This window comes from Calonectris borealis, chromosome 1, assembly GCF_964195595.1.
Source record: "Calonectris borealis chromosome 1, bCalBor7.hap1.2, whole genome shotgun sequence".
Classification (NCBI taxonomy): Eukaryota; Metazoa; Chordata; class Aves; order Procellariiformes; family Procellariidae; genus Calonectris; species Calonectris borealis.
In genome coordinates, this window is record NC_134312.1 from 201,700,684 (window position 1) to 201,713,233 (window position 12,550).

The 12,550-nt window shown below is 39.9% G+C and overlaps 1 protein-coding gene across 1 annotated transcript in view; it reads right to left on the minus strand.

Annotated features, from left to right (window-relative positions):
* Positions 1 to 204: 204 nt before the first annotated feature.
* ZC3H12C (zinc finger CCCH-type containing 12C) overlaps positions 205 to 12,550 on the minus strand; it is a 45,611-nt gene continuing 33,265 nt past the window's right edge. Inside the window, exons 3-6 of the mRNA XM_075140007.1 lie at positions 12,076 to 12,215; positions 9,018 to 9,252; positions 8,003 to 8,109; positions 205 to 7,321 (exon numbers count right to left, since the gene is read on the minus strand). Coding sequence (XP_074996108.1) covers positions 5,925 to 7,321; positions 8,003 to 8,109; positions 9,018 to 9,252; positions 12,076 to 12,215 — 1,879 coding nt within the window. The 3' untranslated portion in view covers positions 205 to 5,924. The remainder of the gene's footprint in view (positions 7,322 to 8,002; positions 8,110 to 9,017; positions 9,253 to 12,075; positions 12,216 to 12,550) is intronic.

Consider the following 12,550-nt stretch of genomic DNA (forward strand, 5'->3'; position numbering starts at 1 on the left):
AAATATGATTACTGCATTAAAAATGAACTGATAATCTATAATAATTTTTTATGTTTGAAACTCTCTACCTGTTTAAATTTGCTCAGAGTGAGCAGTTTTGTTGTGCAGGTACGAACACGCAGCCGTCTGTTACTCACTGCTACCTTCTATGCTGCTCTCAAGATTTTTAATTTTTTTTTTTATGAAACAAAACCAGCCCATCAATGAGGAAAATGAATCTTTATTTTTTTTCTCTAAAAGCAGAATCCATGTACATGTTTTTTTTGTATGGTTTAGAAGATGGCTTTAAGATGTGAATAGTCACATCACAGAAATAATACAGAACCACCAGTGAAGGAACGAAGAGCCAGTTTGACAATTGCTTTATCAAGTAGCCCAAACATTATTTTTAACTAACGTTTTTGCCCGAGTGGACTTCAGGACAATATTAAAATCTCACCTACTCAGCACAAGTACAGAGATAATGAGGGGAAAAAGAACCACAAAACACAATTATTGCTGCTGTATCTGCATTTCTGTTTCCTTGCAGGATGTTCTGTAATATGCTGGTAAAACAGCTTTTAAGTACCAGTTTCATTAAGAATGTCATTCAGATAAATAAAAAGTAACCAACCAGCCAACTTAACTTGGTAAATTAGACCTCATCTGCGACCGAAAGAAAAAGTTGGCTTAGAAAAAGCGGAGAGGTTTTGCTTGACAAGGCGAAGAGTAGGTTGTTACATCTTTGAAACACCGAGGATGGATGTGGTTAAACATCTAAGTAGATTCGGTTTGCAGGTGTTCCCAAGGACCACCAAGTGCCGAACGAGCTGCCAGCACCAGTGAGATCTCACCTCTTTCTGGGAGCAGCTGGTTCCCCAGCTGTGCTCCTCAAGGCCCCCAGTCCTCCCGCACTACACACATGCCAGTTTCGCTCAGGTCCTCTAATGCCACCAAAATCGGCCCAGGCGAGTACTTGTGCTCGAGTCGGGCATATGTGTAAGCGTTCAGGAGCCTGGCTCTCGAATGGCCATTAAGTCTAAGAGGGGAGGAGAACTATTGCAATCATTTAGGTTAAAGAGTAGACAGAGTAATAAACGCTTCAAGCACAAGTTATGACAACCCTTTACGACCTGAAAATGGAAGCTGGAAAATTGTTTAAAGCACACTCGTAACTACGAACACCACACTGTATTTGATAGTGCCTTTATAAACATCTACTACGTACGTCACAGGTACCAGTGTATTTACTGTAATGCACTGCAAGGAAAAACCAGCATACAGTAGGATGATTCACATGCAAACAGACATTTCGCGTGTGATTAGATCACCAGTTTCTGATGAAACCTTAAGATATATGAAATGTATTCTAGAACATCTCAAGATGAAGGCTGAACATCTCTCATGTTACCTAGCAAAAGGTTAGCTGGAACAATCATTTAACACAGATGATTTTAAGATTAGTTACATGGTTAGTCTAAACAATGTGCACATACACATTTAATTTGAACAAAATTCTTAAACTAATACTCTCTAAACTAAAAATCTCTAAATTCTCTAAAATTTATGAAGTATATAAAACGCATGATTTGACATTTATAAAACCTCAGCCCTTTTATAAAAAACAAAACAAGGCCATAGAGTTTTGTTTTAAGTTTAAATCTATTGTTTTTTTCTTCTCAACAGTCTTAGTTCCTAGGATAAATAAAAAATATAAATGGCTCTCAACCACGGCCTTATAATGCAAGGAATAAATTAGCAAGAGTCACACTGTAAATCAAAATAAATAATTTCTGAATTATTTTTATTTAAAAAATGGTCTCTTTAATTGCACAGTATTTTAAGTTTTCAGTAGCAATGAAAAGTCAGTTGGGTATTTTTCTAAATGCTCCAGAGAGTATGAAAGCATTGTGTCTCATTTTTCAAGCTTTACACATCGAAAATACCTTGGTCAAACCATCAACTGATAAAACTGATAAATGTTTCGGTAGTCTCTTACTGCGGCAAGACGCTGCGGTCTCTCTCACCCAAGGCATTTAGACGTCTGGCGCTCACCTTGCTGGGGCAAACGCCCGCAGCGTTCCGTTCCAAGTGAGGTACTCTGGTTTACACCGACAGCTTTGATTTGGAGAAGTGTTCGCCATTAGCTACGACTTTCACAGCAGAAGATCATCAACAGCTCAACAACAGTCCATGTACTCCAAGGCTGCAAAAGTCCCCTTCAAGGGCTTCACCAGACCGGCACGCCTTCTTTTTGGGGTGTCACACAACCACATCAGGCTTTTGGCTCTACCCAGAGCTATTTTGCAGTGGAGGACCAAGCTACAATTCAGACATACCAAAGAAAATAGGACACCTGAAAAGATACGATCTTACCTCAGACTGTTAGCAGTAGTCTTAAACCCACTTGCCAAGTGGATGTGAGTGTGTATATATACATATGGACACACACACAGAGATATTTAAAAAAAAAAAAAGACAACAAAGCGATTAATACTGTCATAGCCTGGGCATATTTAGTTCAAAGTTAGGTATCCATGGGACATATTTAAAAACTCTAAATATTGGCAACACGTTGTATACAAAACAGTTGTGGGCAGATGCCTAATGTAAATGTGCATTCGAAATACTATTACTGATGTAGCTATATTGCTTGGGATTGTATCTAAAAATACGGAGTTTCTGCCAAGTATCAAAACAAGTCTCAAGTACTGAAGACAAGGGAAAGTCTTGCCCTCTTGGCGGTGGGACAGGCCTAACCTGAAGGTACTTCATCCTTCACTGCAATTCTAGCACTCAGCTGGAGCAGAGAGAGTATCACTGAAGTACCTTTACTGTTTAAGTAACACGAGATGTTACAGTGCATCAACACAATTACATTGACGAATGTAGTATTTGTAGTATCATTGCGTTCATGTTTGTTACTGGTGTCCTCTCTAAAGGCTGTTAAATATATAGACTGATCTCTTCAGCGTGGAGGAGTTCACACACAACTCCTCATTCTCTCTATTATCACAGCAAAACCAAAGGAAATATCAAGGCCAGTATTTTGTCCACAGTAAATCTGCTTTACCCAACATAAGGGAGTCTAAGGGGAACTAGCACATCATTGCACAACATTAAAGACCACCAAATTACTCCTGCTCTTACACTTTTAAAGCATTTTCAGTGCTTGGGTACAAAGCACAGAACCTATTACAAGAATTCTCTAGCAATCAACACACTTTCAGGGATTCAATACTGCATTAAACGTACGCGGAGGCAATCAGTACTGATAACCCAGGTCTGGGCGCTGCAGCACGCAGTCCCATGCGTCTCCTCGCACCGTTTGACAACGTGGCTACGCCTGCTGATCCCATACTCTACTGCTACATGTAGGTAGTAGGAAGCATTCTGATGCTCATGTGATAGGGAAAAAAATGAAACGCCTCTATTACATACACGTGTTTCTGTTCATGCTTAACGGAGTTCAACTTTTGGCAGAAGTAAATTCCTACATAAAAAATAAATGTAGAAACCCATTAAAAACACAAAGATAATAATTGCATTATTAAAACAGCTGCATCTACACTATGGTGTAGTACTTAAGTGTAATTCAATTAAAAAAAAATCTTAGTGTACAACTAAGATGAGACCCATTTCCCAGTCCAAACCTCAGCGTCAGCGCTGCATCGATCTCTACATTAAAACGGAGGGCGACCAACCAAATCCAGGGAAAAACTGTTGCCACAGGTGAAGAGGTCCTCTCCCTAAACAGACAACGCAGGACAGATGGCGTAGAGCCCCTCCGCAGGGACAGGCGACGGCAGATGCCGCAGCACATCAGCAGTGGAAGCTGCATGAGCACTACGTCCTGAATTGGTTTGCTGAACACGGTTCAGATTATTGGATATGTCTATAAGCACAATGCTCTTTAGAAGCATTTACTGTATACCCAAACCCTACTCGCTGCAACACACGGTGTCGCACAAGTAGTGAAAACGTCTTCGTATTCAAAGGTGCTTGGAGATCATTTTCAGGCAGCATTTTACCTTTATTTTAGCGAGTTCCCACTACAAAGATGCCAATAGTTTCTTTTTTCTTTTTAGTACGTGAAATTGAGGCAGACACCTAAATAAATATCTACTTTTACTTGCCTAAGTCTATTCTATGTCCGAAATCTCTAATTTTTAAATAAGGGATAAAATGTTGCCCAAAAGACTAGTTATAGTTATACATTTGTGTTTCTACTAAATCTACAAATCAAAATAGTTCTTAGTTAAAAAGATACAATTTGTATCAACAGTAAAAGGTACTTTCTGGTTCTTCAGGGCCTTACTTTAAATTCCAGCAAGTGTACCAAAATTATCAGCAGTAATAGCGTAAACTAGTGATTTTTTTTTTTAACACTGAACATCATTACAATGGATGGAAACCTACAACTGTCAGCAGCTGACTATGTCACGTAAGTACATCTGACATCAATTGCAAAATCTATTTCTATTATATATATATAAAAAAGCTTACGAGGTGCTAGTAAAACCCATGACTTAAAACCAGAAATATCCTTTACTAATACTAAAACAGACTTGGTTTGTCTGTTTCTAAAACTACACTATTTGTGGCAAGAATGAGGCCTACACGATGCAACAGGCCAAAAACTAACTTCAGGAACACATACGGTATCTTCTCTCCCTGCAACCCTCCCCTCCCCAACCGAAACAGGAAAAAAAAAAAAGTTTAAGTTATTATTTTGAGCTACAATATCATTACCATAGTGCAGTTAATAAATGTTGCATATCCTCAACACACAAAGCCTCTTCAGGCCAGCCTTGATAAATAGCAAGAAAAATCAAACAGTATCTTAAATATAAAACTTGCATTGAGATAATTAAATTCATTTAAAAACAGGTAAATATTTTATGAAAAGCGTATTTTATCCAGTACACTTGTGCAGCAATACAAAGAAAAAACAAACAAAACAACTAAACAGGACCCTACGATTTCAGGCCCCCCTCTACTGACCAGAAATACACAGAGCTGGGTAACAACACGCAGGAACTGAAACGGGGTGGCCTGGTTTGGGGAGGTTCTGAGCGTTTGCAGCTTCTGTTGGGTTCAAAGGGGGCTGCAAATTCTCAGCACCTTTGAAAATCAGGCAATAAGGATTTTACCTTAACCGTAAATTAGTAAAAAAAAAAGACTTTTTTTTCCTCCTCTGATTGCATCTGATCTTACTAATCGACTGCATCAACAAAACATGTAACTATTTAAACAAAACAAAGAAAGCAATGAAAAGTGCCATACTATAAATTACCAATATATTGTTACCCATTTCACTGTTAACTGGTAACTTAATTATTTGTTTAAAAAAATGAAGTCAGTGCTGTAGTAAATCTTTGTTTCCTATAAATAGATGATTATAGCACAAAAAAGCACACAAAAACAAACAAACATACATACTTATGGTGTTGTAAAAAGTTCAAAAACTTGGCTTGAAAATTGCCTGCCAGGAGTAGCAAAATCCTCTTTCTGCAGGTTGTTTTAATACCACGCAGCCCAAGGACAAACACCCAGCAAGTTAAAAAACGAAAACAAAAATCCCAACAACATGTAACGAGGATAGAAAGTGCTGCATATAAACCCCTGATGCACCAAAGATTATAACCAGAGACCACAGATTTTTTTTTTTTTATATATATATATATATATATTAATTTAAACTGGAACATTCTCCAGCTGTGAAAATAGCCATTTAAAAATTTTCAAACTAGAACACAAAACATATCTGGTACTTCCGATGCATGGGGCTATACATACAGACTCCATGATACAGTATTTCACATAAACGGATTACTATATAACCTCCTTGCTGAGAAGGAGATCCCAAATGCTATTGTAGCAAACCTCCCTCAGCATTAGAGCTGAGCTGAAAACTACTAGACACCACAAAGATGCATCATCTCTCAATAACCTAGCTGAGATTTTTCCACTAAGATGGCTGCAGCGAGCTGCTGAGCGTCCGTCACGTGAGGGTTCTTCTTCATAACGATCCTCACAAGATCGGGGGGGAAGATGTTGCAGAGGTTAATGTAAACCTTCTCCCGGGTGTCTTGGTGCCTTGGAGGGTCTTGAGGGATTCCACAGTAAGGTACGCGCCAGGTCTGGTCCTGCTGTTCAGGCAAGCTTTGGAAGGCAAACTGCTCGTAACACGGCTGCGTGGGGTTACTCGGCAAGGAGTAGGTCTGGCGGTAGCCATATGCATCCATCCCGTAACTCTGCCTATCCCAACTTCCAAGCCCATCTTGGCCAGAATAAGGCTTTCTGTGTCTTAATGGAGAATTATCATATAAACGCGAGTCTGAAATGCTGTCTATTCTCGTGGACACGAGGGCTCTCCCCAGATGCATGGTCTTTGAATGTGACGAACTCTGAGATGTAGAGTAGTCATTCGGACAACTAGAACGAGCACCGACTGTTGGATGCTGTAGGTGCACAGCCATGTATGGAATTGGAGGTTTGTGGTGATGCTTTGGTTCTTCGTGACTATAGCTTTGCACTCGTGTGAGAGGCTCGTGGTAGCTCTGTAGGAAGGGCGGAGTGTTAAGGCGGCCATGGGGGTGCATATGTTGGCACTTCAAGTTCTCCTCTAGCTGTGGGTCAGGCGAACTCATGTAAGAGCGATCGCTGTAACCCACGTAGGAATCACTACTGCCACAGCTAACGCTCCCTTCGCTGCTGCAGTCGGAAGCTACAGAGCTAATCCTATAATCTGTGTCCAAGGAGAAGCGCCTTTCAGGACTACGTGGACCAGATATACTTAGATTTGAATATGCACTCAGCATAGAGTAATACCCTACGTCCACAGGAGACTCACATTTTGGATACTGGTCGTAAGGCATTGGCGTTCCGTGATTTTTGGTTGCCATCATCACTGTAGGATACTGTCCCTGTGGTCTTTGATCCTGAGGTGGGAAGTGAACTCCGGATGGAAGGCCGTTAGTTAAAGGTGCAGTACTTTGGGGTTTTGCAGCAGAGGAACTTGGTATACTAACTAAAGAAGGTACAGACCTGGTTTCCAATTTGTTTTTGGTGGGAAGCTTTTCCTCCAAGTCTTGATAGACTTGAGTCCTTATACTAGGATCTGATTGCCTCTTTGGAGCAGCACGCTTCAGCTCAGAAGTGCCATCATTTTTAGTGCTACAGGGAACACTATTGCTTTTTACCAGTCCTCCTTCACTTGTAGTTTTGGCAGCTGTGCTTCTAGACATGGCACGAAGTTCATCAGCTACAGATCGCTGAGGCTGATTTCCTCTTTCTGGATGGTAGTATTTGCACTTGTGTCCATAGGTACATTTCTTCCCTATTAATACAAACATAATCAGATAAAAAAAAACTTTAACCAAAATCTCTTAATCATCAAACAACGGAAATGCCCCTCATTTGAAGTTCTACTGATGATTTGAAAGATCTTGCAAATGGTTTTGTGCGACACAGGGTAAGATCTCCTCTCTTGTATTGTGGGAAAAAAGAGGCAGTGGTAGTGTGCTGCAGCTAGTGCTCTAGGAATGCAGACCAACACTACCAGATACATTTTGAGCTGAACATGACACAGAGTCGTAAGACCAGCAGGTTTCAGCTCAGTCAAGATGGTGGTGTGCCTGTAGGTATGCTCAGTAGCTCAACTTCAGACAGCTCAATCAATTTTCTGGAAGAAAACTTAGATGTCTTATGACCAAATCACAGTAGAAAAGGGCTTTCTGGAAACTGCAGAATTTAGGTGCTGTTTTGGATCTGCTCCTACGAATGATTAATAAAGTTGCTTCTTTAGTTCAACTAGTAGATAGAAATGTTCTCTAACTAGCACATGAAAAAAATCACTTCAGTTTCAACCATCAGCTCAGCATTTCAACCATTCTCAGGCTAACACAACAATGTAAAAACCTCTGTTAAAAAGCTTTTATTTTTGGCAGTGTTAAAATAAAACAGGAGCTTGGTCCCCAGTCCCAGCAGTACAGAAAACTGACGAGTTAAATCAAATTACCATATGGACAAGGTTGCTTCTTATGTTCTGGCACAATAGGCTTCTTCCTAAGAAAATTGTCCAGACTTGGACCATGGCGGCCAAGAGGATCATCAGGAGGCATAAATCTATAAGGCAAAAAAAAAAAAAAAAAAGTATTACGGAAGCAAACAAGCCTTTTCATATTCTTCATGCAATGACCAAGAACCTCATGACTGTGTCCCACACCATAACCTGCCATACCGACATTTTTAAGCCTGGGTACTTTGAGAGCTGTTTTGAAAGGCCACCTTTCTGCTGCAGGTACTGCCCGAGAGATAAGTCATAGAAATAGGCTGTGTGGACACCCCTAGTCTGCTTCAGACATCTTCAGTCTAGCTCAGCTGACTGCTCCGCGGCAGAGCAGGGCTGCACACAACCCATTCCTAAATCAAAGTAAAGGCAGCAATAGAGGCAGCGATTTCTTGAAACGCCACAACTAACTTGGCAAAACTGGGCTCATTGTCTAGGGCTCTTCCATCAGTATTTAGGCACTCAAATACAAGTGTCTGCTTGGCAGAGTACTGAGTCCCTCCCATTCCAAGAAGCCACCAGTAGTAACTGCAGTTGATCTGTATGCCAGGGTATGAAGATACCATAGATGGATCTAAGCAGACAGTTGAACTAGAGATCTCCTGAGGTTCATTCCAACATGGGTTTTTCTATGACTCGAGGATTTAGGAGTCTAACCACAGGCACTCAAAAATGCTGGCTCAGCATATCAAAAGAATTGGAACAGTATACCACAGCATACACCAAATATAGTATATACACTGGCATACACCAAAAGGGAAAAAAATAGCATGAAAAGATGTAAAGATATTGTTATAAAAAAGCTCTAGCAAAAAACAGAGTTCAAGTACTTTTAATCAGAAGACCAAGTCTATAATCAACTATTCCTCCTATTTTCCTACATAAGATAAGAAATTCATACAAGTCTTCAAACTGTCCTCTCCTCAATTATTTTAGTGGCACATATAAAGACAGACTGACTTACTTGTCATTAACAAATGAATACATCAGCAAGCGTTCATCTATGAACTTCTTCCATTCAGGCTTTTCATTAGCTAGATCCCTGTAGTTATCATTAGAAACAATGATGCCATCTGACTCAAAGGCCAACTTCACTATAAATCGGTCATCGTAGCATACCACCCTTCTCCCTTGCACTCGGCGGGATGGTGTGAACACAAGAATTTTCTCCTTTTCTAATTTACGCAAGATTTCTTGATCTACAAGGAATAAGAATCGAAAGTTAAAAAAGAAAAAGAAAGAAAAGAAAAAGATGTTTGTTTAATCTCCAAAGACATTAGATTTGAGGAAGAAAATCTAAGCATTTAGGACTAAACATGTCTTAAATGGTTATAGCCCAGCAGAAGGTGTCTGATACATATTTGAAGTTACAGCCAGCAGTCAACTTTCAAAAAAAACCCCAAAACAAATTGAAACCTACTGCTCCACATAATTTCTCTAAGACCAACACAGTGGACCTTAGAGTTGTTCACGTTGCTGTGGTTAAAAGAAACAATACTTATCAAAATGCCTGTGAAAAACTCCTCTGGTTGAGGATGGGGGAAAAGAAAAATCTTAAATTTTACTGAATGTTTTGGTGAATAGGAGGGCTACACTCAAGTACAGCCAAGGGTTTCCCATAACTGAGCTCCTTCATAAAGACAGACCTTTTGTGGTACCCAGCAAGAAACAGATTTTAAAATAATTCCAGTAGCTCACATTAATGGGATTGCCTCATAAAAGTTTCTGCTCATGCAGAGAAGGGGTTACTACTCGTACCTACAAGGACTAGAAAACCCACATTCTGTACAAACACTCAGTCTCTTCACAAATGTTAACAGCATTCTCTAAAAAGACGTCGAATGTCATCTTGTAACCAAAAGTAAATGTGGGGTTTTTTGTTTGTTTTATTTTACTCCAGTAATAGTTCAGAACATATCTTTCCTTGAAGGGTTTACAGTTTTATATATAAAGTCTTAGCAAATCCAAACAGATTTCTCTTTAATCCTGCTAAATATGTGCGTTTAACATTTTATCTAATTCCTTCTTGTCCTATAGAGTCTGTGAATCACCTAGTCCAAAACCATTTTCTCTTTCTCTGTGTGGGACCTGGATATCCCGAGGAGCTTTGAAAGACGGCCTAAGGAGGTTGGTCTGAACTAAGATACTGGATGTAGCACCAGTGCACCTAGCACTGAAGCACATACCCCTTGTGTCAATTCTCCTAGCTATCACTCTCCTCAGAGCAGACAAGCTATGAAAAAAAAATAAACAAAAGGCTAGGCAACATTTAAAATGGCAGAAGATGCTTGCGCAGGGAATATCAGTCATGGCTCTTAATAACGGTTTAGATCTCAAATAACTCAACTGTTTTGTAGCACAAGAAACTTGCCAGGAAACATGTTCCATCTAGGAAAAAAAAAGACTCCAACAGGAAGAAATACAGCATTAATATTATATATAAGTAATATATTTGATACAAGTATTTATCTGCTTAGTAGAAAAAGCACAGGATTTTAAATGAAATCCAACCTTTTTGTATTCACCCCCCCGCCATGTGGTAAATGATGAGTAAGAGTGTGATGGAAGGTGATCTTTTTTCCTCACTAAGAATAAAAAAATTTGCCATGTGATGATTGGCAATAATAATTGGTAATAATAAGAAAGATGCAGCTGTTGTTTAATCCAAGAAGCTTCTCACAAATACTGACAGTCTAGAACCACCCTCACATTAGTTATCTAAGACTTTTTCAAAATTCCAGGTGGCTGCATATTTCAGGTGCGTATCTCTGGAAATGGAGTGTCAGCACAATGTATTGCGCAGGACTGGTAGCAAACAGGCTCCCTGCGTCCTGATAAGAAAACTGAAGAACTTCTGTTTTACAGAAGATACAATAACCTTTTCTGATCTTCCTCCCATTTTCAGGGTCCATGACGACACACAGCAAACTGATTTTTCACTGCTAGACAACTGGTCAATTCTATGTCTTGCTACTTTCTTGAAACTCCTTTTGGGGCTTCTAACCCTATCCACAGCTCTAGCAGATATCACAATTTATTTCTAAATAGCCAAATCTTTATTACTTAGCCAATGCTCTTCTCATACCTCAAACACTAGTATAGTGAAAGAGAAAGGCTTCAAGAGAAAGGTTCCACACTGCCTGTGGCAAGGGGAGAAGAGCAGCTTTCCAAACATTTTCTTGCATTAACATGATATATTCTAGTAGCAATCAAGAAAATGAAATGAAGTGTTATGAAGATCTTTCCAGATATTTGAAAATGCACATGGTAATCAAAACATGCTTCCATATTCTCTTAGAAGCCATAGCTACTACTTTGAAAAGCTTCCCCCCCCTTTAAAGATAGCTGTTTAAAAAAACCCAAGAAACCCCCCCAAAAAAACCCTCCCCCCTAAAATCTAGGGTTTTTTTTAATCCTGAATTCTCCTCTGCTTCAACTTTAGGGCAGAGGGAGGACAACTCTCCAGCCTTCAGAGAAAATCAATTAATTTGATCAAGAAATAAATGCCTCCACCAATTTTTTTTCCTAGATAAACAGGTTCAGAATTAAGATTTTCAAAAGCTATCTCACTTGTTAACAGTAATGATGAAAAGGGAACTGTTCCCTTTCTGTCAGAATAATTCCCGTAACCCCAAGTGCGGGCAGTGACTCACCGCAGGTGACCAGCAGACAGGCCAGCCTGGCAGAATCTGCTCGCCACAAGCAAGATCACCCAGTGAATCACTAACTTCAAACCTCTTCGCTGCCAATGCTACATCAGCGTAACAGATTTAAAAAATGGCAATTACATTCTTCAAGCAATAGGTAGCAATGTTAATGGAAAATTTATCAGGTGAGCAGAAAAGGAGGACTTGGAGACGGCATTACTTTGTCTTTTTCCTTCCTGAAGATCGCAATGAAGTTACTACACCAAAGATACTTTCCATTATAGTCTTTCATTTCTAAAGATTTGTTCATTTAAGCAGTAGCACTCCTGCTGTGCAAAGCATCAAACAAACCAGCGAAGGTGGAACAGAGCTTACCTGTGATAAGAGCATCAGGTCTCGACTGTTCTTTCCTCCATGCTGGCACAAACACTGTAACATCCTTGTGGCCTCTTTCCAAAAACCAGTCTACTGCCAATTTGATTCCTCGACAAGAAAATACTTCTTTGTTCCCGTGGCTGAAACACACGTTAAAATTCCTTATTATATGACTTTGCTTTTCTATGAGTGTAAACAGAGCACAGGGAAACGCGTATCTCAAAGCCACGCTCTTCACTTGCGCTGTGGTTTCTGAAGACAGCTGGGAGTCAGTCTGAGCCTTGCCCAAACATTGCCATCATTTGCAAAATGGTGTGGGAGAGGGATGCTAAATCTGGCAAACATTTTTAGCATCTGTACACAGATTCGACAAGTGAGGAAAAAAAATAAGGAGAGCGTGTTAAAAATCCTCATAGCCCAACCACAGAGACTTGACGAGGGAAGGCAGGAGGCCTGAAACACCAACATGGGAGAG